At 40.0% G+C, this 27,354-nt stretch overlaps 3 protein-coding genes across 4 annotated transcripts; 1 reads left to right on the top strand and 2 right to left on the bottom strand.

Moving 5' to 3' along the window:
* Positions 1–741: 741 nt before the first annotated feature.
* On the bottom strand, positions 742–8,014 carry LOC102710266 (protein transport protein Sec24-like At3g07100). 2 transcript variants are annotated; one of them, XM_040523099.1, is made up of 13 exons: positions 7,824–7,858; positions 6,615–7,670; positions 6,403–6,538; positions 4,259–4,449; positions 4,054–4,161; positions 3,744–3,947; positions 3,398–3,629; positions 3,168–3,317; positions 2,915–3,071; positions 2,387–2,514; positions 1,972–2,294; positions 1,475–1,660; positions 742–1,258 (listed from the first exon to the last, which is right to left on the bottom strand). In XM_040523099.1, the coding sequence occupies exons 2-13, from the start codon at positions 7,650–7,652 to the stop codon at positions 1,031–1,033; spliced, it is 3,081 nt and encodes a 1,026-aa protein (XP_040379033.1). In that variant the 5' UTR covers positions 7,653–7,670; positions 7,824–7,858; the 3' UTR covers positions 742–1,030. The 2 variants fall into 2 exon arrangements, with proteins under 2 accessions (XP_040379033.1, XP_015698966.2); XM_015843480.2 differs by having other exon boundaries at positions 6,615–8,014.
* A 9,364-nt stretch (positions 8,015–17,378) lies between these two features.
* LOC102709426 lies at positions 17,379–20,998 on the top strand. Its single transcript, XM_006664886.3, has 3 exons — positions 17,379–17,598; positions 18,026–18,134; positions 19,440–20,998. Exon 3 carries the CDS (start codon positions 19,465–19,467, stop codon positions 20,584–20,586), a length of 1,122 nt encoding a protein of 373 aa, XP_006664949.1. The 5' UTR covers positions 17,379–17,598; positions 18,026–18,134; positions 19,440–19,464; the 3' UTR covers positions 20,587–20,998.
* Positions 20,999–21,733: 735 nt separating this feature from the next.
* LOC102709138 lies at positions 21,734–27,079 on the bottom strand. The gene is made up of 7 exons (XM_006664885.3): positions 26,942–27,079; positions 26,473–26,540; positions 25,666–26,058; positions 24,580–25,518; positions 23,719–23,931; positions 23,222–23,425; positions 21,734–22,202 (listed from the first exon to the last, which is right to left on the bottom strand). Exons 2-7 carry the CDS (start codon positions 26,530–26,532, stop codon positions 22,161–22,163), a joined length of 1,851 nt encoding a protein of 616 aa, XP_006664948.1. The 5' UTR covers positions 26,533–26,540; positions 26,942–27,079; the 3' UTR covers positions 21,734–22,160.
* Between the last annotated feature and the right edge of the window lie 275 nt (positions 27,080–27,354).

Here is a 27,354-nt window from a genome sequence, read left to right as displayed (position 1 = left end):
TCATGTTAAAGTCCTCTGGAACATGGAAATTTTACAAATTTTTCTTTAATACTTAATTCAATTCCTACGAGCTATTTAATGGTATAAATGATAACGAACTTCTATATAAAAACTTTTCAAAAAAAAATCGCTTAGCAGCTCACAAAAGTTAAGAAATAAAAAGTATGGCTCTTATTTTTTGAGTGCATACTTCCCAACACAACTAAACAGCCAGTTTTTTATTAAAAAAACTGTAAAAAATACTTTAGAAATCATATTGATTTATTTTTTATGTTATTTTAGCTCACATTAATTAACCATATGGTAATCCATCGCTCCATTTTTATGTGCCAAAGGAATCATTTTTCAACCCTCAACAAATAAGAAAATCAGTATGGTCTTTGATATTGCATTAGTTGGTGTAAGTGACCAAGTTTGGTTTGGCAAATTTTATCTTAATTTAAAATACGACTACAGTCTACAGTTTATATACCAAATGCAACCCATGAGGCTAACCACATCCAAAACCGATATCAGAAAATAAACTATTTGGTAGCTACCTGGACAGATAAAAAAAAATGTCAGTTAAATGGGAGCTCTCCTCCATTACAGGCAGCTAGATCATTAGTCAAAAATGAGTTTACACGACAAACTTTGGAGAACTCAATGCCAAAACCGACAAGACACAACACAAACTAGATATTTGAACAGCAAAAAAAAAGTAGAAAACGTACAGCCCATTTCCAAGAACACCAAGTTGTATACCTTACCAATGGTCACTGTTGCCCTAATTATTCTGATACAACAGCTGTATTTTCACTCAAGAGGAAATTAATCACAGGGACGAATATTAACAATAAAAACTTTGCTTGCCAGCGTGCTGCTGCTAAAGGGCAAGAACATTTTGGACAGCTGACCCGCGAATTAGTTCCAACTGTTTCGAGAGATTGGGAACTGGCAGCAACTGAGTCTGCAGCAGTTTACAACTAAGCCAAAAATTCGGATCGGTGATTCCCTTTGCTCATCTTCACTAGTTCTTTGCTCATCTTCACTAGCTCTGTGTTTGGCGGTGAATTTGGAGTATCCAGTCCATGTAACTGCTAGTTCCAGCCATCTGATCCTCAACCAAGTTAGATAGGAGCAAAAAGCCTTCCCTTGGCTGTTCTCCTTGACGTACAACACGACAGAGCTGGTGGTAAGAATGGTCCTTCTCCCTTAGGGTTCTTAGTATTTTCATAAAATTTCTGGAGTACTCGTTGTCACATTCTCTCAATTGAATCTGCAAGATGTCGCACTTAGCACGATTGCAACTCAAACTAGTTTGTAATTATCAATGTTAAAAGCAAGATCTCATTTACTGTATAAAGTGTTCAGTCCTAGCAGAGGTTTAATACCTTTTTAGGAAAATATAAAATGGAATCATTCTATGTTTTTTTTCTTTTCTTGATGAATTTATAACAAGCATTGCCATTGAGTGAAGTGTTAAAAGGCGTACCTTTGATAGATCAGGGAAGTTTGCCAAGCTGACTCCAAGAATGTTGTTCACAAGTTCAGGTGGGAGCATCCTACCTAACCATATTAGGAAGGTGAACCCATCGTCAAGAAGGTATAGGCCTCCAGTGTCTAAGCACTGCATGGTTAACGGCAACCGCTTCAACGATCCATCAATCCTATCTGGTTCCTGAAAATTCAACTTCATTAGCAGCTTAAGCTAAACAGAAAAGAAAAGACAGGGTTTCTAATATACCAAATGAAACAGCTTGGTGGCTGATACGTTCATTTCACTTAATAGCTCTAAATTCCAAAGTAAAATGAACCTTCCTTTCAAAACCACAAAAGTAAAGGTCTTCCAAACAAGCAGTTGAATGCTAGCAAGTTATTGTGCTGTTTGTTTCAAACACTACAAAGTTTTTTTTTTTTGCTTTAATATAATAAGATCTATACGGGTCAGAGCAAATTAACACAGCTCGGTGCGAAGGAAACATGACCTACCATTGGTAATACTTCATCAACCCTGTACAGTGATGGGTAAATAAAATTGAGCAGCCTTTTTGCAGGTAGTATCATCATGCTGAAACCAGCAGCACAGCGTTCATCAAGAGAAACATCTGCGTAACCACCACGAAGAGCAAGAGACTTGCATATGGATAGGATGTACAATGGCAAGAATCTTAAAGATTCTGGATATATCAATCTCCCTCCTATCCGGTGCTGTACAACATATAGGTTCCGGTATTCCTTCAAACTTCTCACCAACTTTAATTGTAATTGTTGCCGAACACTGTCCAGCTTATCAGACAATGAATTTTCAACAGCTGCCACATAAAATAAATCAAAACTATCAAGCAACACACAAATATCATATATATCTTTTACGAAATGAAGGGAGCATAAATCTAGAACTAACCAATTCTACTTAACAATGACACAATGGCACCAGTATCTGCTTGACGGTACATTTCACCAAGATCTGTGACCACAGGTGCAGCTGCTGTATGCACCCTGATACGCCTTTCACCAGAAGAGGATGTATATCTGGGGTTGGTTAAGAACACAACTACCATTTCATACAAAATTTGCTGCTAAGAATGTTCAAAAGGGCACATAACAGAATCTTCTAATAATAACTAAAATCAAGCAGCTAACAATTTCTAAAAAGCAATACTCCAGTGAGTCATGCAGGAAAGTATTGACACATCTAAATCTACTCCAAAAATGTTTGGGAAGAAACAGATTTTACAAGGATGCTATGTTATCAAGCTATCACAAGTTAACAGATGTCCCAAACAGCCTTTGGCTAACGATTTGAGGAAGGTACTAACTTGACATTTGTCATGCTAAAGTGTCCGTAGACCGTATGTAACATCATCTTTTTCTAATCAAAATCAAGATATGAATACAAATGTTGCATATTCAGACTGACAGAAAAGGATACAGCAATGCCACTTGGAAGTATACAGTCTGTGTGGTCATTAGGGTCTCCTCTAAAGAAAGTTGCATCGCAAATGCTTTATCAGAGTCAACAGCTGGAAGTGCTAATAAGTCGGTGGACCTTAGCATGAAATGACCATGATAAGTTGTGAAGCGCACCCCTGTAAAACAGGCATCAGTTCAAAAGTTGTATTGAATTTTAAGCTCATAAATAAAACTTTAGAATATTGCATGCATCCACAGATTTAGTTCAGAACCTTTTCCACATCTGATACGCATAACAGATTCCCATGCAGTCTCCCTGGTAAGGTCTCTGCTAAGCTCATGTTTAAGTTTATCGCCATGAGTAACTGCCTGGAAGGATGGATAATGGTACACCTGACCACCAGTGTATTTCGCAAGAGAACCTACAAAATATAGCAAAACAAAGAATATGAGGCAAGTAAAGAGCAATGCACCTTTCCAAGGTCTGGCAGAACACCCTCACCTAACGAAGCAATATCACAATATTTATCACTGAAAGAAAATATGTCCACTGCAATTTGATTTTTTGTGAACTCAGCAGCCATCTGTTTATAGAAGGGGTCTTCTGGTACCCTGAGAGTATGTTCCTTATCTGTTCCATATGCACGAACATCATCGCCTCGAAGTCTCAAGCGACCAACACCAAGAGATGGTAATGTGCTCTGGAATACAAGTAGCTTCCCCCCGATTTGACTCTACAAAAGATATGACACAATTATCCATATCTGGGTAGTGTGTATAACTAGTCTGACAAAAATGGCAAAAGAAAACCACTAGCAGAAGTAATTATAGGAAAGTTAGCATCTTACCATAACCATGAATGCTGCTTTAAGTGCTGGACCAAGAGCAGATTCTACATTTACATTGTCATGAAACATATTTGGCAAGCTATCAAGAAAAGAGTCGACAACATGCCTAGAGTCAACCAAATTAACCAAGAGGTCATCAGGCAATGGCAGGAAAATATCATCCAAATCGGCGACCACCATCATTTGAGGTTGTGATAAAGACGACTGATATAAGCAGAAAAAACAAGTCGCGTAAGTAACCTCACATAAATTGAACTCTAAAACTGGTATATTATTGCAGAGCAATGGATTAAACGATAGAGGGATATACCTTGAAATTATGAAAGTGTAATGTGCTGTCAAAAGTTAAGAATCCAATCTGTGTTCGTGGATACCCTGGAAGGTCATCAAGGCATGATTTGATGGTCTTTGCAACAACCTGAAAGAACAAAGGCATTAAAAATTGGTTTGCATCCAAACTAATCTATAATGCAGCGTTAATGCACATTAACGATTGAAAAGACAATAGCATGTACCTCAAGTAGCCCGCTTCGAACTGCAGATACTGACACATCAATAAGAAAGAAGTAGGAAGGTGGCATTGGTGGCCGCACCATATATTCAGTGGGAGCAACAAACTCTACTGTTCCCTTAGAAAGCTCAGGTCTTTGATCTGTATCATATCTTCTGCCACTAGCATCAAGAGCACAAAAGTACTCTCCAGGAACTGAATAAAATGGAAAAAAGTATTAATTTGCAGAAATTGATTACCAGGTAAGTGGTGTCAAGAAACCATCCAGCACTTAGTATTGTTAAATATCATATAGCAGAAGGCTGTACTTTATAATCACCAGTATTTCTATACACAACAATAGTTAGTGAAATAAACTGATAACCACGTCTATTAATCCATATGATACAACTACTAATACAAACACTGACATTGAAAAATTGCTGCTTAGACAAAAGCAGCCTATCCATGATAGCCTGTTTAGTTTGCTCCTTTGTCTTGGATTTTACAAGCACGATAAATGACCTAGAGCTAAATCATACAATATGTAAACTGGAGTAATTTATAAGCAATTGTAACCTTATAAGACCGATTGTCTGGCAGCAATAACTCTAGCCTCAGAGTGAACAGGACTTTTAAGCTTAAGAATTGTCTTTTTATGGCTGCTTTATAATTTGGCCAGCAAGTTAATCTTTTGTGCTACTGTACTATCTTAAGATTATTATGATAATAAATTATGTACTAGGGTAGGACAAGGGACCCACATGCAAGGTAGTGCCTAGAAAAGAGAATTCATGTGACTACAACATGTATTATTAATTAATACATTACAAATCACGTATTCACGATAAAAGCTGTGCATTTCATTAATATCTTTACTGTCATGCACTTGTGACTTGTCAGCTCAACCAGCAAGCTAACTAGCATCAGAGTCCAAAAGTGAATACAGGGATGGAACAAATTAATATATTTCTTAAGTGCCTTCTTATTTCAGTTAATAAATTGGATATGCTGCTACATACTCATTCCAAATATGATAATTCTCAAAATACTAGAGAAAGTTGGTTCAGCAGCAGGAAGCTTACTTGGACTGTTAACTACTTCACTGTATGAAAACAGCAAAGGCAAATATCTTTGAATCTCATAATCAAATAAATAAATTTAAAAAGCAGCTTCTGGAAGAGCCTTTTACGCATTTGTATGGGCCATATCTTGCAACTCTAAATACTACTATATCATGTGAAATCAAACCAAGCTTAAGACCCAAAATCTTAGATGTTTCCCTATCCTACTTTTCACATGAACATTCTCATATTATCAACTCACATATATATGTCATGGATGTTACCATCTAAAGAACAGGAATAAATGCAATACACACAAAACCACGCTGACCATAAATAAAAGCAGGTAAACAAATGCATTATTCCTGTCACCCCAGTGGAACTCACTTCTCATCAAAATATATCGTTCCAGTCACCCTAGTGGAACTCACTTCTCATCAAAATTCATTGTTCCTGTCACCCTAGTGGAACTTCTGATGAGAGATTCTGGATAAGAGTTCACAAAAGGAGCTAACCAGTTTCAAGGTCAGGAAGGGAAAGGAAGGAGCTCGGTTCTAGCAAACACGGAGACATTAACTATTTGTTTTATTCACTTTGATTTCAATAGGAATTTTTTTGTATCCATCGTATTTATTCGAAAAGTTTAGTCCACAACTACAGCACTGCTTGGGAATAAGACAAAGCATCTGCCATAATTATTATAGTGATACATGCATAAATATTTTTGAAAGAGTGCTACTGCTCCTAATGAATACTTTGTTACATTCTAAATCTCAACTGTAGCATGAAAAGTTTTGACACCCATTTATCGTACCTTTTTAGGAAAGCACCACAACATTGTGATATGTTTCAATCATCAACTCATTCCAAAACAACATACTATATTAATGAACCAATTGTATTCTCTTCTGTAGTATTGATATAATACCAACTATTAAGAATATTATAGTTCAAAACAACGCAGGCAATGGTATAATAGTTTTAAAATTCAGTTGCTGGAGAGAGCAGGAGAAGTGGTAATCAGAATAGAAACATCTTTTGGTTGATTACTCTCTATCAGTTATTCAAATATTCAATACTTATTGTGCTTAAAGTGAGTAATTACCATCATTGAGCAATGTGCAAAGATTGCAGCGCCATTTCCTTCCAGCATCTGCGAATGTTGCATAAGGGTTTATGTATGTTCTACATCTTCGACAACGGATTACACCAGCTGACCCAAAGTTGATAACGGGAACCTCCTATGATGAGAAACATGAATATCACAACAATTCTTTGAAAAAGTGGGTAAAAGATAAAGTGCCTAAAAGTCATTACCCCATCAGGTGATTCTGCAAGAGGATGTACCACAGCCCCAAGAGGCAGATGCCACCTTGAGACCAATGACTGAGATGCTGGAATCGCATGGGTAGTCAGCCGGAAGTACCTCGGGTGGCAGTTCACTGGATATGCCTCTAAAACCTTAACCGGCTCCTCGTCACCATCCAGTGGCCTTGGCAGCCCTTTGACGTCAACACCAGGGTCAAGTGATCCAGGTGCAGAACTAACTGACAGTGACTGGAAATCCTCCACTAAGCTCTGGAGACTGCCCCCTGTAGGAGGGCCACCAGTCGCATAGGCTGCCTGATTGCCAAAACCTGCAGATAGCCCCATTGGAGGGGGTGGCATGGTCTGCATTGGCTGCTGAAATGCTGGTCGTGACATCGGGAACTGCGGGTTTGCAGGAGGTGCACCAAGGTAGTACCCTTGCACAGGCGGTGGGGGCTGTGATTGTAGTGATTGCACTGGTGGTGGCCTCACATACGCTGAGGGTGGAGCCATAGCACTTGCCGTAGGTGATTGTGGCTGCTGGAACGAAGGCGGAGGGCGAAAAGGTGGCGGAGCGGATGCAAAGGGGCCCTGAGACGGCGGGCCAGTGGCAAAAGGGCCCTGCGCTGGTGGCGCGGTGCCAAAGGGGCCCTGAGACGGCTGTGGAGCTGTGGCGAAGGGGCCCTGAGATGGCGGTGGAGCTGCGGCGAAGGGGCCCTGAGAGGTTGGTGCACTGGCAAAGGAGCCCTGCGGGGGTGCCGCGGCAGCGAAGGGGCCCTGTGGTGGCTGCCCCGCGCCCAAGGGACGCTGGGGAGGCGGGGGACCCCTATACCCAGCCATTGCGGCAGGTGGCGCGGCCGCGAACGGCCCCGCAGCGGCCTGCGGGGGAGCCGCGCCCGGCGGCGCGAACGGCGGCGGCGCGCGCGGGGCGGCAGCGGCCCCGAACGAGGGCGGCGGCGGGGCGACGGCGGCGCCGGGCACGAAGGCGGAGACGGGCCTCCCGGGAACACCCTGCAGCGGCCTCTCGTTCCCCATCGGCGGCTGCATCGCGGTCGTCTAGGGCACCTGCAGGGGCAACCAGCAGCGAATTCAGGAGAGGATCAGGACTGCTACTCCCTTGATCCGCGGGGGCGTGATCTGATCCCCCCACCCCCGCGGAGGCCGGATCTGGCGTGAGCAGCCACGCGCGCAGGGCTAGACGACCCGAGGGGGGCGTACCGAGATCGGGCCGCGGCGGCGAGGGGAGTGGGGGGCGCCGCGGTGTCGGCGCGGAGGCGGGCGACGAGGGGAGGACGCGAGGGAGAGAAGAGGAGGTGAGGTGGGGCTAGAAGAGTAGAAGGAAGAAGGAGGATGATGACGTGCGTGGGTTGAGGGAAGGAGAATACGGTGCCGGCCGGCCCTCGTCGTCTGCTCTGCTGTCATGCCATTGCAAAATTGCTATCGGACTCTTTTTCTTATTCCAAATCTTACCAAATTCCTTGATTTCTCGCTTGTCTTCCAAATTCCACCTATCGATTATTTCTATATTTTAACTCAGTTTCGAATTTTCTAAATACCAACTATTGATCTTGTTTTGTATATTGGTCTACTCATATATTCTAAAAACTATAGCAAATGGTATCGTAGAGAGAGCGGTGTTTCTTATTTATTGTTGCCATGCATCACACGCTTCCAATCATCTTTACTTTTGTTCAATTGAGTCATGATCAATCTCTCATTTAAGGTATTAAGGTGTTATTTGTACACTTTGACTTTAAGTGATGAAATTTAAAGGGATATCGAGTTGAATCTAGATCAATATAAGAAACATTTGGCTAGTTCATCCAATGATGAAAGATTTTAGTCTTTCGAGCATGTGGTAAATGATGATTTCTGATGCATCGATTTGGTCTACATGAATATACACAAAGAAGACGCATAAAGGTTTTTCTTTTACTTGAGTCATAGGGAAAATCATGCTATTAAGAGGGATCTCGCTTTAAAATATATGGATAAATTTTAAGTGTTGACAACTAAATGATTTAATCACACTCAGTTGTGGTAGATCTAGAATCATTTATCTTGCTTGCAGGTGTGCTTTTGCTTGATCTGTTGGAAATTCGGTTGGTGATCAATGAAAATTTTGTCCAATAGAATTTCCATCAGAACTCAACATAACTTCCATCAAGTGTGGTTGCTTTCGTTTTAGTTTAATTTTGAAATTGCTTATTCAGCCCTCCTTCTATGCCTTAAACAACTCTTTCGCGACTGAGGTCAACATATAGCTATAGGGTATTCTAGCCAAGTAGATAATTTCAAGTTTTGTATTTGTGTATATCTCGATGTCATCATATAAGAGCAAAACCAGTTGAGCCTGAGATGAGTACGCCTATTACTTGATGGGCTCCGAACCTATATAGAAATTCCGGTGTCTTCTTCCCATTGCTACTATCTCGTGTCTACCTTGGCACCAATCTAACCATATTTCTACAAATGCCATAGTCAAATCATTGTCCGACGACAGTGATGCGCCAGTTACAGGGTGCATGGTGTTCCTAAGGTATTCCTCTAAGACGACTTTGAGAAGTGACACTCTCGACAAGGATACGGGTGATAACTTGAGCTTGGGAGATCCAACCTAACTAACGGAGTAACCGTCACCAAAATTTAGATCGGAGTCATCACAAAAGTTTGTTGTATCTATCGCCAAGGGGACAATTCCAACAAGGTGTTTTTAAGTACTCCTAGTGTACATGGTACCAGACAACAAAGGGTGACATGTTTATATGTTTTTACATGCATGCATTTAAAATTTATACTTTGCATCCTTACATGTGTGCCTTTTGAATGCATGCATAATCACCTAGTAGTCGAGGCACGTTAGGGGGTTTTCATAGTGTTTAGGTTATGTAAATTGTCAAAGTACTATTTTTTATTAACATTTCTCGACTCCATGAAGGGTCTAGTCTTAGAATATCTTGTTTTGACTACAACCATACAAAGGAAAGAAACATGATCATGTCTGGAATGGTCTAGTATCCGTAGAGTTTGCAGTCGGAATGAGATGTATAGAGGAGACGAACTGAGATTGGTCAGAACTAGAGATAGTAATAGTTTATAAGTTAGGACAAGTTGCATCTCACAAAATTTACTTGCTTTTATTTAATATATATCTTGAGCTACCTGATTACACTTTGGGGAGTTTTAACGTTTGCTAACTTATTCAAGTATTTCAAAAGAAAGAAAAAATAGATTGGGTACTCTACCGACATCTTGTTAACTCTCTTCGAGACTTCAAGTATCAAAATCATCTACGATGGCTAAAGTCACTAAGAAGTCAACTAGAGGGGATGAATAAGCATTTCTGAAAAACACTTAGTATCAACGTTTAAAACTGTCGGACTGTCCAGTTAAGTGGGCCAGACCATCCGGATGGCTTTCTCGGGTGAGACCGAGAAAGCTGATAGGACCATCTAGTCTAGAACATCGGACCATCTGGCTTTGAAAAGAATGGATTAAGCGAATCACCTTTTCAAGTGAAATTCTTATGAACCCGAGGAGAAGATGCGTGCAGTGAAAAGATCAAAAACTTATGCATAACAAGACCAAAGCGAAATAACAAAAGAGATATACAAGTAGTTTTTCCTGAAGTTTGGATTCAAAAATCCTACTCTCCATTGAGGTGCTCATGAGAGTGTATCCCTCTTGATCCTTTTTCTCACCTAACTCACAGCCACAAAGTCAACATAGGTCTCCAAATCAACACCTATTGATTGATTGATCCTAGACCGACCACCAAGATCAAGGTCAAGCGATCAATCCAACCCTAGGTGTGATTTTCTCTACCCTACAACTTTCTAGGAGAGGGCTAGGAGTTTCACTATCACAAGTTATCTCTTTTTATTCTAGAGGCAAGGTGGAGCATTCACAAACTTCCTGGATCAACCACAACAAATTGGCAGCTACCAGGTGATGCATCTACGAACTTTCTTAAGATCACTCTAAGACTCTCCCATGAAAAAAGTCGACCCAAAATCTCTAGATCCACTCAAGAATCAGTCCTATGATCAAGGAACTAGTTAGGATGAGCTAAAAGGTCTTAAAAGAACCCTAGAAGAATTTTGATTTGAAGTGGGTGACTAACCAATGGATAGGGGATAGGGAGGTTTAAATAAAAGTTGTCTTGCTTCATGTTTTTGTTAGGAAAGCATGTGAACCTAACCGTCCGGCCGTCCAACTGACACTTAGGTTTACACCAAAAGAAGGTGGCCGGACTATCCGGATACAACCAGATTGTCCTATCTAAACAATCTGGAAAGCTCAACCCACAACTCACCTAAGTGATCTTGAGCACTTTTATGAATGCAGAGCGAATGTTTGCAACCCCTCTTAATAGTACGACACACGTAAGACTCAAGCAAAATAAAATGAAAATATCCAAATCTTCTCAGTGTCTAAACAAATAGTCCCTACAAAAAGCTCATTAGTTCTTTAATAGCATTGTAATTAATCATCCAAAACCTACTTAGGGGGCTAGATGCGCTTTTAATGAAACTTGCTTGGATCAATGATGTCAGTGTAAGCTACTCGAATAATTGTTGACGCAAAATCTGCACCAGTATGATGCAAATTATGCTAGCATACGCGAAGGCCTAGAAGATGGGCTTAACTCCAATGCAAGTCTTAAATTCTCAGGTTCAAGGCGTGTCTGAAGGCGAGGTTTCACCTTTGAGCTTATTACTTTTGGAGGTCGTCCCCCTAGCTAGCTAGGCGTTGCCCATGAGCATCTGGTCATTTTGGAGATTTATAGATAGAGGTGGCTAGGTGTTGCACGTTACCTCAACTCCACAAAAAAAAGGCAATGTTAGCCTAAATGGTAAATGCTAGTCGGGTGGTTACCCATTGTCTAGCGTTTAAACGGATTAAAGGCCAATTAAATGAATTAAACGATTTAAACGGTTTTTCTACTTTTTGCACAAAAATACATGTTCTAAAACAATATCCAATGTATCACATGTTTTGTTCATGATTCTAAAAGCAACAAATATGAGAATGATATGAGGCATACCTTATTCTGGTCCTCTAGAAATATGAAACATCAAAAAAATGTAACTTCCATGTCTAGAAACCCTCAAACAATAAATACCAATTATATACCTACAAAGGAAAAACAAGGCTTATGTGTACTGTATGGAAAAATAAAGCATCTCAAATTTAACAAAGCATGAAACTATGAAATAAAACTATAAAAGGATAAACACAAAATAGAACATAGCCCATAAATAAGTTATAAAACTTAGTCCACAACATAAATGAGTACATGACTCAACAAATCATTACATCACAAAGTTCTCACGAGATATCATAATAGCATAAAGCAGTACACTACATAGTCTCAGAATCTGACAAACATAAAGGAAACTGAAAAAATCCACACTCCACGTGCATGAATAGATCATAGAAATATATAATACTAGAATAGAATAGATAGGTGGTAACGATTAAGTGATAATATGATCTAATCATCACTTCCCCCTCCTGTTCACAATCATTTGTTGGCATCACTTCATCTTGGTCGGACTCGAATTCCATTTCTTCTTCCTCATTGGCATTGCTTGGCTCTTGTTCGACTTGCTCTTCAATGTCTTCGTTAACCTCACTCATTCTCAACCTTGCACTTCTATGAATTTGTGTGTATTGCTCAGCCCCACATGCCTCTTCAATTATTTTCCATGTTAAACCGGTAACAGGCTCAACATCAGATTCCTCATCTCTACCTTCAACCGTCCATCCTTGAGCATGACGAGCTTGTGCGTCAGTTGTAGAAGGGGATCCATTTTATTTTTCTTTTTTTCTCTTATTTCTTCCATGCATTTTGTTATTGTATTGAACAAAAACAAGTTGATCAAGATGCTCGGTAGTTAACTTGTTTCTCATCTTTGTATGATTGTAAAAATAAGGAATGAAAGAAGAAAGGCATAACAGATGAAAGGAACAATTCCAAAATTAGAAATTGACACTTCTTTACTTCTTTAGTTAATGTAGATGTCTAACCGATTCAAAGCAACTCCAATTCCTTTCACAAGCAGAAGCACTAGCAGTCAAAGAAAGAATTCTTATGGTCATACTCTGTAAAGTTGGAACACCACATCCATAATTTCCCCACCATTTGGCTACATATATTTGCAAGAAAATAGGAATAACAAACAATTGCATACTACTGCAAATAAATAAGAAATCATGTTGTAAAGTACAAGTTTAGTTCATACCAGGGCTAAAATCATAGTCCTTGCAACCCGCCTTTGCAATTTGTTTCCCCCAAAGTGGCCAACTTTATTTTTAAATTGGTCTAACTCTTCATTCATCACTTTCTCTTGCTTGTCATAGTCACCATGGTAGAAAGTCTCAAGGGTAGTGAAGAACCCATCTACAATGTGTTGATCTAAGAAGATTGATGGATCATTGTAGCTATAACATGGATTCAAGAAGTACATAACCAAGTGCAAAGGGGAGTCAAGTCTATCCTTCATCTTGGTGTGAATTATTTGTATCACACTTTCATAGAGCTTCCCGGTCTTGTCTAGGTTCCCTATGCCCACCAATATGTATTTTGCCTTTTGAATCTCTACATATATAAATGCCATTGGCAGTTTTATATCACCATCAACCATGCGGAGGACTTGGACTAATGGCTCAAACACCCTCAAGGAAAGGCCTACACCACTCTAAAAAGAAGCTTCCACTAATGTGCCTGTGGTTTGCACACCTTTAGCACTCTTCTTAACTTGGCTGAAATTTTCCCATTCTTCACATTGAGACATCGCTCTAAGTTAGTTTTTCTTCTCATGCAAACTTTGTAATGTGAGAAAATTGGAAGCAAACCTTATCACGCCAAGCCTCACAATATCTCTCTTCTTTGTGAACCTCCTCATCAAAGCCAATGTCCTATGGTGCCCATAGATAAAGATGGTCAATGCCTTTGCTTGGTCAAGTGTCTTCTTGAACCTAGCCAACTTGCCAATTCCTTCAAGCATCAAGTTGATTGTGTGTGTTTCACATGAACTCCAAAAAATGTTTGGTCTTTTCACATATAACCTTTCATTCGTTGCCATGTTGTCGGATGCATTATCTGTCACAACTTGCACAACATTATGGGCACCCACTCTATCAATGAAACCATTCACATAATTGAATATCATCTCTCCGGTGTGTGGTTCATCTGAGACTTGTTTTGACTCCAAAAAATTGATACCGACACTACAGTGCAAACAAAGATTCATAATGCTTCTTCTCTTTCGATTAGTCCAAGCATCTATCATAATGGAGCACCCACTCTTAGCCCAATCTTCTTCTTGCACCTTCAACAACTTCTTGGTATTGTCCACTTCTATTTGCAACAATTTCTCTCTTAGCTCATGCTGATTTGGTTTCTTCCCTTTAGGACCATAGCGACCAACATCTTCTAGCAATATATCAAATTCTTCATTGTTGATGGCATGGAAAGGTATTCCTAAAATTAATTACATCAATCAAGATGAGACTGACTAAATCCAATGGTAATTGGTAAAATGATATGTGATGTATTAAAGTTGTGAATACTTACCATGCACATACACCCGCTTGGCAATGAAGTGCTTCAATGCATGTTGCCTCTGCTTCACTATAGCTAAAACTTCTTTGCTACCTCGTTGTCTTTGTGTTCACCAAATCACCTGGATCCACAGGAGGGTGAACTTATCCATAGGACCTACATTCCGGTGTGTTGGTCCGCCAATCTCATCAAGTCCTTCTGCTTGAGCTACTTCATCTTCATCTTCGACACTGTCTAGGTCCACACTATTTCTCACATCCTTTTCTCTCTCTCTCTTTCCTAGCCTTCTTAGTTAGCACAATATGTTCTAAGGCAATCTTGCACTTCTGTACTGCCTTAGGAGGAGCACTTAGGCACGATCTAACTTGACCCTTTTTCCAGCTATGTGACACTTTAGCCTATATATCCTCGTTGTCACAATCTATGGGCAGAAGTTACACTTGATTATATTTTCATTATTTGGATCAACTAACTCACCAAACTCCCACCCTATATCATTGGAATCCCTCTTCTTCCTCTGGTTTTTATTTTTAATGGTCACAACAGAAGTAGTAGTACCACTAGGACCAAGTCCAGATGCAGCTGATGACATTATGAATTTATGCCACCTGCACAATCGATTATTCAGAATTCCTTCATTGTACGAAAATCAAGTATGCTACTACTGGCCTACTGCATACATCCATCCACACTTCTGCAGCTACAAGACTACAAGTTCATACTAGCAAAGTTCAATACAATTATACAATTACATCCATCATTAAACAACATGGCTGATTGCCTGATTCAATCATTCAAAGCAATCATTGATTCAAAAATTGGAACATGTCTGGAGTGGAGCTGTGGAGGCCTTTACCTAGATTGAGTAGATTCCTGGAGCAGCAAGAACTGAACAGAGTAGAGGGGCGTGAGGAGGAACTACCGAACTAGAGCAGCAACACCTGGATTTCGCCGCGTCAGCCGTGAGGAGCAAAGGGGCAGCGCCGCTCTGACCGTGGGGAGAGGGGAAGTAGAGGGGAGGCGCCACCGGCCGTGAGGAAGAGGTGGAGCAAAGGGGCGGCACCGCGTCGACCGTGGGAAGAGGAGCTTCAGATGGAGGCGCCGCCACGCCAATCATGAGGACAAGATGAGGGGGGAAAACGTGCGTCTTTGGCTCTATGCGAGAAGGAGAAAAATGAAAAACGGTCTGAAACCCTAGCACCCTCTCTAGAGTAATTTTTGGCTCCCGCCTTGCCTAGCGCGACGCGTGTTTTGGCTATAAAATTTTGGTTCACTGAGTCGTCGTTTAGTCCTCTCTCCTACCATCTAAACAGGCCGAATATCGTTTTGTTTAGCTCGTTTAAACAGTTTCGGCCCGTTTAAATGACCAGCCCATTTAAATTACTGTTTAGGCCCTAAACGAGACAGATTTGCTCTGTTCACTGTTTATACGTCGTTTAAACGGACTGAATGGTCGTTTAGGCGAACATTGCAAAAAGAGGTAAGTTTAGTGGAAACTCACCTTGATCCTAGGGATTGCTAGATAGAGTAAGCTTCATTGGAGATAGTAGCTCCCGTTGCCTTTGTATGACCTAAGTGGTCACTCGGGAATAGAGTTTTGCCTTAGTAGTTGCTTGAAGGCCTAGGCCTAGGCTTAATTCATAGTGCGAGCTTGCTGAGGCTCGGGATCAACTAGGATCTAACTCCTTGGAGTTCCTCAATGGAGAGTAGGATCTCTGTGATCCGAACTTAGGTGCAAAATCGTGTCTTCCACTGTCTGTCTCTCTCTTGAATATTTTTTTATGATTTTCTTGCTTGTTACTTGTTCCTACTTATATCATGTTGTTTACTTGCTTTAGGCCCTGTTTGATTTAGCTTTTGATTATTATAATCTGACATATTAGGAGTAAGCTGAATAAACATATATTATTGTAACATATTATTACAATTTAGAGTCCAGGTTACTGTCATCCGATAAGTTCATCCAAAGATGCTTATTTTAGATTACATGTTGTTTTAGACCTACTACTCACTTTAGCTTATAATAATTTAGCTTAAAGTAATCTGACTCAATGACCCATATTACAATAGTCCTAGCTAAACAAATAGGGCCTTACCTCTTTCTTGGTATGTGAGAGTTGCTCGTGTTTCATCTTTTTCGAGGGACTGAACCCGAGGACCGAATCAACCTTTTTTGCGAGGTAGAGAAGTCCGACCGAAACATTTGATTGTTTTAATTAAAGTTCTAGTGAGTAATTTAATTCCACTTCTAAGTTTTTCAGGAACATCTATTCACCTCTCAAGATGACTCTAGTTCTTTTAGATATAGAAAAATGGTGTAAGCATAGGAGACGGCAACTCAACCCATGTCCAATCGTAACTCAGTGGTGCAGTAACTATCCGTCTCGAGTTGGTCGAGCACCTAGGTTGCTAGGTGATTTGCGTGCTCGTCATTGATGTTCTCAATTGCTCCTAGACTAGTGCCATTGATTTGAGTGTAGTAACCATCTGTATGAACATAATTGCATCCGCACATCATGATATCAAACTTCGTTGACAACGCTATTTGTATTAAGGCGGCCCCTTGATTGAGCAAGCTTTCTAACTACAAAACTAACCCAAACAAAACTAGACCAAATCAACCCAACCCATCAACCACACGTCGGTTTGACGAAACTATGTAACCCACTATAAACTATGGATGGAAAGCCCTAGTTGGCACTTTGGAACCTACCGAGATATAGGGCCTGTTTGGGGGAGCTTTAGTTTCTGAGAGTAACTACTTGGTACCCAGTTTCTAAGAATCTGAAAAAACTCCTAAACCTAACTTCTCTAACTTCTGGATTCTTAGTTCATTTTATAGAATCTGTAACTACAGATTATCAGAAGTTGTGAACCGTTTGAAGTAGCTTCTAGCAGAAGCATCTTTTGGGAAAGTTGCAGCTGAGAGAAGCTCCCCCAAGCAAGTCCTTACTAGGGTAATAGACTAAACATAAACTTCCCAAATCCACCCTATCAAATTTAACAATTTTGAAATTTTCCATCCTCAAAAATCTCTAGTTCTCTACCGAAATTTCATAGGGCTTCTGGCTTCAAACCAAATACATTCAATATCACCAAAATTTGATAAAACCCAAATTTTATAGTATCAAATCTTGGTAGGATTGGAAGTGGCTACAAAGTGGTATTTGCATCCACCATCCTCTCTATTCCTCTTCCCTCACCCCTCACTACTCCCCCTCCTCCACCGCCTCCGCCGGAGCCACGGGCGCCGCCGCCGCCGCCGCCGCTGCCGTGCCCCCCCCCCTCCCCGTCTAGCGGACGCGGAGGGGCACGACCTCCTCTCGTTCCCCTTCCCCTAGCCATCTCCTCCGTGCGGCCCGCCCTCCCTCGCGCGCACGGCCGGCGAGCGTATCGGCCTCTCGGGTTCCGATCGACCTGAAGGTAGCTGTTCTTGCCTCGTGGACCTCTTGTCCCACCCATCGTCATCTGCGCCACTTCGTGCGCCGGCGATGGCAGATCGTAGATCCGTTCGGACTTGGATGGGATTTCCCCTCCTCTAAATTGAGTAATCAACACGGCCAGTTTCGTCCCGATTTGGTTCATCTGTTGCGTGGTTGGTGCGGTGCTAATAGCAGTTTCGTTCCCCCAGAAAGAAAAAAAAAGGAAAATCCATGTGCTCTCTTGTTATTACTAATTGGTAAAGATAATAACCTGAAGTATCAGAGATGATTTCTCTTGAAATGCAGTACTAATACTCCTGTGTCATGCCAAATAAAAATGCAATGCTTTAGCCATAGTTTGAACCTGCATATTCAGAATTAATGGCTGCATTTCTGATTCAATGTTGTGCGTGCATGTGTTTTTAAAGGTTTTGTGAACAATCTCAAGATTGCGCTCGCCTGTTTGTTTCAAAGGGCGATCTACTGCTTTGGAAGGAGACGGCAGGTTCTTGGCATCACTGGGCTATTATCATTCAGGTACTTTTTAGTCTTTACCATTTGGATATGCTGCTGCCCTTATGCAAATATTATATCATTGATGTTTCTTATTGTGCCGTAATCATTTCCACCCACATATAAATCTGTGTTTGTCAAGCAAAACATCTGTATTTTTCAGAAGAATGAAATGCGTATACCAACCACAAAGTGATCGGAAAGGTATGCTATTGGAGAGCATACCCATCAGCAACTGCGAATAGTGAACATATTAAAAAATGGAAATTTATGTGTATATGCTGCACTACCTTGATTCACGTTTACCATATTGAAATCAAATACAAATAAACAATGTTTTTGGTGGCTATTCTGATAAAGTCGTCTCGATGTTTTTCCCCTGATATGGGACTGTTATCTCTGTTGGAATATTCTACCGCATACCAACTTTTAGGGTTTACTGAATGGTATCCACTATTTCGTTTCAGTAGCCTAAAGAAAAGAGCGACAACATAAACTACTTCTGCGGTAAATTGCATGGGATGAGTACATACAAATGTTGTGCAGGAACCACTGAACATATGTCTTGAACTTAAGAAGGAATAAGTCATATCATATATTAAGGGCCTATTTGATTAAACTTGGAATTATTATAATCTGGCTTATTAGAAGTAAGCGAAAACAAACAAATAGATTATTATAACAAATTAGTATAATCTATAGCCCAGATTACTTATAATCTGATAAGCTCATTCAAAGGTGCTTTTTTCAGATTATTGGGTGGCTTTAGACTCACTACCCTAGGATACTTTAGAATAGTTACTTATCTTTGTCACTTGTTTCTACTTTAGCTTATAATAATCCAGCTTATAGTAATCTGACTCAATATTTCAGATTACAGTAATCCCTAGCTGAAACAAAGGCCTATAAACATCTCATTTCTCTCATATAAGTTCACCGAATCTGGCTTAGTTATTTTCACCCCTCTGACTTGAGTCACTCACTCTTGATTTAATGTATGAATTCAATGTCATGGCTGTTCATTCAATATATGCAAAGTAATGTTCTTAACTGAAATCTGAACTGTCCACGCTCCATATTATTTTATTAGAAACTTGAGGCTGTGTTGATTGAATGCTAAAGTTGCTTGTTGTATATACAAAACTGGATTAACACTAAACGTTGTTGACAGCGGTTAGTCTCTGCCTTTGTCTGCTTGCATCATATGGGCATTTTTCTTGTAACAAACTATGCGTATTATGTAATTAAAGTCTCAATGCTGACTACAGATGCAGCAATTGTTAGATATGTGTGCTCAATGCTAGCTTATAACTTGCTATTACTTTTCAGTGATCCCTGAACAAGATTGTTGAAGATGCCAAATGCAGAGAGCAGTTTGTTCAAGATGCCAACTGCAGATGCAAATATTGCTGCCCTGCACAAGGAATGGGATGATGCTCTGTGCCCAATTTGCATGGACCATCCCCACAATGCTGTTCTTCTTCTGTGCAGCTCCCATGACAAAGGATGCAGATCCTATATATGTGATACAAGCTATAGACATTCGAATTGCCTAGACAGGTTCAAGAAAATGAAAGTAGATCACAGTGACAGTTCTTCACAGCCAAGCTCGTCCTTGCCTAGGGACATGACTAACGAAGTTGTTGTCCAGAGATCTCGTTTTGATCTCTTTGGAGAAAACCGTAGTCTACTAACACACACATCTGAATCCCATGAAGTTTTCAATCAAGATGCTACCGAAACCTCTGCTGCCATGTCTGGTCATCAGGGAGAAGGTAATTATAATCAAGATCCAGATTTGACATTGGTTGCTCAGGAAGGAGAGGGCAGTGGACCTGTGGAGTCTAGTGAAGCAACACACGTGAATCAATTGGCATGCCCTTTATGTAGGGGCACTGTCAAAGGCTGGAAGATCATCAAAGAAGCCAGAGAATATTTGGATGAGAAATCGAGAGCTTGTTCACGGGAAACATGTGCATTTTCTGGCAACTACAGGGAGCTCCGTAGGCATGCCAGGAGAATCCATCCGGCAACAAGGCCTGCTGATGTGGATCCATCAAGACGCCGTGCGTGGCACCGCCTGGAGCACCAGCGTGAATATGGTGACATACTGAGTGCAATCAGGTCGGCTATGCCTGGAGCAGTTGTGTTTGGTGATTATGTTGTTGAAGGGGGTGATGTGTTTTCATCTGACCAGGAAGGCAGCATTCCAAATGAACCAAGTGGATCTTTGTTGACAACTTTCTTTCTGTTCCATATGATCAGTAGTAGTCCAATGAGATCAGGAGATGAGACAAGAGGTTCATCAAGGGGGCTGAGAAGGCAGAGGCGCCGTTATCTATGGGGAGAGAACTTACTAGGTCTCCAATATGAAGACGAGGACGAGGACGATGAGGAAGATAACCTAGATGAAGATGTTCAAAGACCAAGGAGTCGCAGGAGGTTTGTAAGATCAAGGTCAGAGGAGCGATCCTAATGCTCGGTAACCTGGGTAATAAGCTTCGTTACTTGTGAAGTTCGATCCCCATGAACTGTTGATGAGTCCTTCCACGGTCTTAAAAATGTCAGTTGGCTAGTGAGATGCAGGTGGTCTGCTGCTGTGAATGGTAACATGTGTTGTGTCATCCAATGCAGTGCAAGGGCCAAACCAAATGTGTTAATCGGATAACCTAGGTGCATTCCAAATGGGTTGTGTTCACAAAGCCTTCTGTAATGATGTAGAGAATAGCCGAAATTGCCATGCTTAGAGCTTTGGCACTTGCTCAACGAAAAATGCTGTAAGCTCTCTTGGTGTTTGGAAATGCTGTAAGCTCTCTCAACAAAGCTTGGTATCTTCCATTTATTGTATAGAGTATCTGAAAATACATTGTACGGCGTTCGTGATGCAACTTTTCTTGTTGATATCTTTGTTCAATGGGAATTTGAATCACATTTCGTCCAAATAGTTGTGTGCGGTTGATGCAGCCTAGGCCGCGTTCTTTCGTATGGGGATAAGTTAACTTATCCTGGCACGGAAAACGTAGTAATAGATTAGTATATGACTAATTATTAAAAAAATATAAAATAGATTAATATGATTTTTTTAAAACAACTTTTCTATAATTTTTTTTAAAAAAATACACCGTTTAACAGTTTGGAAAGTATGCGCGTGAAAAACGAGACGGATAAGTTAACTTAGGCGTGTGAATGAATGGGGGCATAGATCAGCAAACTAACTGAAATGGTCCTTTTCGAATATGAGTGCTGCTATACATACGCAATTCTCTTTACGATGTTTGTACAATGAACGACATGCATCAGAAAACACTGACATGGTCCATAGTCCATGTTAGCCATCCGTTTGATCGTAGGAAGATCATACTCAAAATGTCGTATGCATAGCAATATTGTCTCGAATATATACATATATATTCACTCCTATCTTTTTCGCTTCTGTTTATAAGCCAAACTTTAAATTTTTAGCCTTAAATATAGTTTTTTTACCAAAGTTTATTATTCAGCTTTTACTTTTAAATCGCTAAAAATACGTATATAAAAATTTTATTTACAAATTATTTTTTGTTTATAAATATTTCGTTTGACTAATCACGCCCATTGTGACTGTATATACTCACGTGTGCTGCAAACTTTAGAATATTGGTGCTAATTGTTGGCTGATGATTGTCTGATTATCCATTTTAACATTCTACCAAAACTGTAATGACACTTAGCTATAAACCACCTGATTAGTCGTTCAGCCACTTACAAAGTAGTCAACTTATGATAAAGATTTATCGTGAAAAAAGAAACTTATAATAAAGATAAACTAGTCCATGTAAGCTTGCAACCAGTTAAAAAACTTCAGGGCGTCACCGTGTCAAAACCTTGAGTTTATTGGCAACTCTCTGGTTTGTTATGCACTAATATATAACATTCAACTAATCTTGCATTCACTTGTCGGAGCAGATGGTTTTGCAGGGGAACGCCAAGACTGTTACTTCTTCACTAACTAATCAAAGTTCTTATTACAATTGCGATTGCACAGCAGACCAAGCTGGATCAATCCCAATTCTAATATAAAGTCGTGCTCTCCATGCTTGCCTCTAAATTTTCCTGCGAATGAAAATAAACATGGTCAGAAAAATGTCAATTTAATAGGAGTTACACATTTCCGTGTTCCTATTTGCATTAATTTGCAAAGCCGTGCTTGCACTGTGTTCTTGTCCGATGCTAACAGAATGCTACCTTCGTCCCTAATGTGACTTTTTTATAAGCGTTTGACTATTCGTCTTATTCAAAACTTTTTGTCAAATATGTAAAGTTATATATATGCATAAAAATATATTTAACAATAAATGAAATGATATAAAAATAATTAATAATTGTGTAATTTTTTTGAATAAGACGAATAGTCAAACATGTATAAAAAAAGTCAATGACGTCAAACATTTAGGGAAGGAGAGAGTATTTCCCAGAAAAGATGGGGAAATTGTTGGCCTATCCTCTTAGGTTTGTCTTCTTTTTGCATCTTCTGTAATTTGTTTGGTTTCTGAATACTGAGTCATCACAAACTCATGCATTCTGCATTCCAACAATAGTGCAGAAAACAATTCGACTTTGGCCTTATGGACCAAAACTCACATTCGTGAGCAAGGGCAATTTCCAACAGAAGCCTGCTGCTACCTGCCCCTGCACTGCATGCAACTTTTCTATATTCACAGTAGGCCATTTCAGTAAGATGTTTATATAAATGGTTTGCATAATGTTTCTTGGATCTATGTAATGTTATGTGGATTTGAAAAGCAGCTACACCATAAGTGAAAAAAAAAACTGTTCTCTTTGCATGCCTCCATTATTAGAATTATTACTTAGGTTCAGTTTTACGGTTGCTATGCCAATGCCATGCTAACTGAGCATGTTTTTTTAAGTAACTGTAGATTTGTAGTCATCATACAAAACAAACTGAAGTTAAAATATGATACACAACTGCCACATTTCTCGACTCTCGCAATTGTCTTTGCAACATAAACTAAAAGAGAGTTTACCAAATGCCAAAACCTCTACATATCATAATCCACCTCAATGGCAAGTAGAGTTTTAGTTAGCATCACACAGATTTAAAGAAAACATACCATTGATTTGAAGTCATCAGAGAGTCTAGATGCAGTTCCAAAAAATGAGAGCCTAGCTTCATGTATCGAGTCTGCATTTCTACCCTTTTCGGCACACCGTGCATTTTCCTTTTCTTCATAGAAATTAAAATCATCAAGAAGTGATGTTTCGTGGCAAAAATCCTTAAATATTTGTAGCATTTCCAGACCCTGGGGCAGCCCAATCTACATGAAGGGGAAAATGATATCAGATAGAAAAGGTTTAGACAGTAAGAAATTACGATTAAGTGAAAGAACACATATTAGAGAGAATATGATATAAGATAAAATATAAATGATGAAAATACAAATGCCTTTATTCACAGGAGGAATCTTCAGTAAGTTCATTACAGAACAAGCTTATCTTGAAGTGGTGTGCTATTGTACCAAAATAGGGAGGGGGATGCATTTATAAACTAAACAGCCACACATTAACAAATACTTCAGTGCAAATGAATAAAAAGGTGGAAGCAGGGTACCTCCTGAGTGTCCCTGCTGAAAGTAACAGGTCTGTTGTCATTGTTTTCAAGAGTTATATGCCTGAAGAGCTTATTTGAAATGTCTTTTATAATGTGCCATGTTACAGGGAAAAATCCATTCCATCTATCTTGTTTCCAGAAGTCCATGGTCTTCTTAAAATCAACAGGGCCTAATATTTCAGCCAATCCTACAAACTGGCCACTGGAATTAACCTGAAATAGGGAACACAGGAAGTGACTATCTTGAAAATTTGCCAGGGGGTGAAGGGATTCCTTATATAAAATAACCATAGTACCATACAGTGTATGCACAAAGTACATGCAGTGGACTAATTCTTCTATTATGGAGAAATTAATCACAAAATTAAGGGCCGACATATGTGGGATGTAATTTCAGGTAAATGGCCTTGTAAGGAGATTTAGTACACGCTACACAGTTGAATAATCAACCCAGAGAATATAAAAAATAAACAAAAAAAATATTTAGAACGAACAGAAAAGCCAACATCATGCTAGTAAACAGCAGCTTAATCTCCTTGTAGAAACATGCCATTATGCACCGATGTTCTTCCTAAACTATCTTGCTCAAACATCCATTTGATTGGATATGGATTTGAAGCCTACAGGCATGTGTTCTTGTTTCTTGTATGCAGTGCTTTTTTTTCTCCATGGGTGTGTTAAAGGACCTTGCACATTTGTAGAGTAATAGATTACACTATACTCTATGGTGTCATATCTTTTTTTTTAATAGTGTGGTGTCATATCTTTTCATAGCCATTTGGATTACATGCAAGAAAATGAGGGCACACACCACATGAAAAAATGGACATATAAGAAGTATAGAATTTGATCTTTACTAACTGAAAAGAATAGGAAGACAGGGCATTTTTTGTGCTTCTCCTTCATTAAAATCTGAGCTTCACGAAAAGCTGCATCCAGTTTATTGTTCCCATGTGGTGTACTTGCCCAAACATTGTATTTGATACCTTTGTGAATATCATCTTCACTGAATGACTTTATCATAAAAAACTTGGCCTGTTCATACTCAACTATGAAATCTGGTCTGTTAAACTGATCCCTACGGACCAAAGGATTTATGATTACTTTCTCTGTATTGGATGTTGACGCATTTCCCGATTTGTTTGCACGGGGACCACAAACTTGCTCCAATGTATCACCTGAATTCCTCCATACATTATCCTCCTTAATAGACCTATGATGATCAGTTCTTGTGACATTATGTTTGCTTGTAGCCATCTTGACTCTCTGATTATTAGCAACACTACTGAGAAAGCTGTCTCTTGAGTGATAATTCCCATGAGAAGCACCTCGCTGGGTTCGCTGTGGATGTGCCTCAGCACGGAAACATTGACGATGATGCAAAGGTATCCTATCTTGGTAGCATTGACGGTGAGACAGTGATGGAATCTCATCGCCATAATTTTGTCTGCTTGAGAGCGAGTACCAATGACGAGAAAGTGACGGAATCTCATCACCGTAACTTTGTCTACTTGAGAGCGAGTTACAATGGTGAGAAAGCGATGGAATCTCATCACCATAACTTTGCCTACTCAGGAGAGAGTTACAGTTGCGAGATAATGATGGAATCTCATCACCATAACTTTGTCTACTTGAAAGTGAGGGGATTTTGGCACCATAGTCCTGACTAGACAGAGAAGGAATCTCATCGCCATACTGTAGCCCTCTTGGTGGTGAAGGGCCCCAATTGTCAAAACACCATTGACTTGAAGATGAAGTAGTCTCATTCATGCAATTGGCCGGTCTAGGTATATCAACTATCTGTTTTGACGATAAAATTAAAATTAGTAGAAACTAGAAACATGCACACACAGAAGCCTTTAATAGTTTACTAGACATACCAAATACAGAAATTGTATATGTATACATAAAAGCTTCTTGTAACACTAAAAGGATACACAAACATACCTCACTGTTGTGTTCAATAGATTGACCATTGCAGTTTGAAAAGACAATAGATTGATCGGATCTTCTGAACCTGTTTTCTGAATAATACTCCATGTTAAAATCAGCTTGACCTTCTGCTGCATACAACCTTCTTACGTCAGGACCAGTAGAAGGATATGAAGCAAGGTGATCCGACCTTGGCTCAATTCTCATTTTCCCAACCGTGTTTCCTGACGCGTCTGGAGTACTTGGTGCTGATTCAAATTCAGAAGAACTTCCAAGAGAACAGTTTGATGAAGAAAAGCAAGACTTCTGCCTATGATACATACTTCCTGGCGATAATTGTTCCTTAGAATCTGTATTTGACCCACGGGAAATAGCACAACTGAATTTTGAAGAATCTGCTTGATAATCCTGAGAAGGGAAGAGTTGTTTGTATGTAGATAAACAAAACTGTTATGTTTAGATCTAGGGGATGCTATGCACAAATTGCATGTCTTCACTAAAGCATACTTGTCTTAGCACATAACTACTGACAACAATTTTGTTCACTGTTCTATCTTAGTCAAGAATACATCCTATATCTGATGGAGCGATGGTACATCCAGTAATCTAGCTCCAGATTTATTTGCAACCAATCGCGCCATTAGTACAATAACTCTTGGGGTGCTATTATTGACTGATTTAGTTTCTTTACTTAGTCACTCTAAATTATTTATAGTTCAGAAGACATAACACTTCAGGTAATCTGATCACTGGTAGCAGATTAATGGAAGAGATCGTGTTGTACAAAAAATAACGATGAGTAATCACAGAGCAAACCAGTACCAGGTTTGAAAAATCCTCATTTTTATGAGATGTGAAACGGGTATCCTCTTTGCATGTCATACCGTCCCCTGCACAACAAGAAAGAAATTGTCCACAAAATAAAATATTACACAAAGGGATTGTCCAAGCTCTTCGTCTTTTTTTTTTGGCAAACAAAACTAACTACGATGACACACAAACATGGATGAGATGAAGAAGTGGAATCTTGTCCAGAAACTGCATCATTCCTGTTGCTGTTTCTCGTGCACCTGGAAGAACTATTTTCCAGGGGCGGTAATGTGGGGCATTGGGGTTCAGTTGAACCCCAAATTTTTCGGGAACAAAAAAATATCTTAAAGGAAAATTAAGCCAGATCCAGAAGAGAACCTATCTAGGGATCATGAAGCAGATTCCACAAGAGAAAAAGGAAATAGAGTGCGTGGATAGAGATATGAGAAAAGAGGACGTGGATGGATGGATGGATGCTCACCGGTGAGGATGAAGGACCAACAGTGTCCCTGCTCGCAGCGCAGGCGGTGGGAGGAGAAGGAGAAGCCCGTCCTGGGCCGCCGCCGCCGCAGGGGAGATGATCTCGCCGCCGGCTGTCCCTGCGGCGTACGGAGAGGGAGACGACAGAGAAAAGAGAGAGAGAGAGAGAGATTGGTTCATCTGGTTACGTTCAATAGAAAGTGCTGGGGGTATTTTCGTCTTTTCAAGTGGCTGGAAATTTGTAAACATTTTTGCTATTTGGCAGTCGACTGCCTTTTTTTTTATGTGTCAGTCGATTTTTCCTACCATCGGATTTACTTTAAATGCGTGCATGCTACTGGGCTTCGACTGTTGTGTCTTTGGTAACGGGCTAAATGTCTCTCCCTAGCCCCGTGTTGGAGATTTTTTCCCCTC

This window comes from Oryza brachyantha, chromosome 4, assembly GCF_000231095.2.
Source record: "Oryza brachyantha chromosome 4, ObraRS2, whole genome shotgun sequence".
Lineage (NCBI taxonomy): Eukaryota > Viridiplantae > Streptophyta > Magnoliopsida > Poales > Poaceae > Oryza > Oryza brachyantha.
Note: the sequence above shows the minus strand (reverse complement) of the source record. Positions and strands in the feature narration are given on the sequence as shown.

Excerpts from the sequence above, each read along its gene's own strand:
- LOC102710266 (XM_015843480.2), bottom strand. The coding sequence starts at position 7,652 with ATGCAGCCGCCGATGGGGAACGAGAGGCCGCTGCAGGGTGTTCCCGGG. Across the intron at positions 3,318-3,397 it reads TTGTGATATTGCTTCGTTAG|GTTCTCTTGCGAAATACACT; the intron begins GTGAGGGTGTTC and ends TATATTTTGTAG. Across the intron at positions 2,295-2,386 it reads GTCATTGTTAAGTAGAATTG|CTGTTGAAAATTCATTGTCT; the intron begins GTTAGTTCTAGA and ends TTTATGTGGCAG.
- LOC102709426 (XM_006664886.3), top strand. The coding sequence starts at position 19,465 with ATGCCAAATGCAGAGAGCAGTTTGTTCAAGATGCCAACTGCAGATGCA.
- LOC102709138 (XM_006664885.3), bottom strand. The coding sequence starts at position 26,532 with ATGACATGCAAAGAGGATACCCGTTTCACATCTCATAAAAATGAGGAT. Across the intron at positions 23,932-24,579 it reads CTGTCTTCCTATTCTTTTCA|GTTAATTCCAGTGGCCAGTT; the intron begins GTTAGTAAAGAT and ends TCCCTATTTCAG. Across the intron at positions 23,426-23,718 it reads TCAGCAGGGACACTCAGGAG|ATTGGGCTGCCCCAGGGTCT; the intron begins GTACCCTGCTTC and ends CCCTTCATGTAG.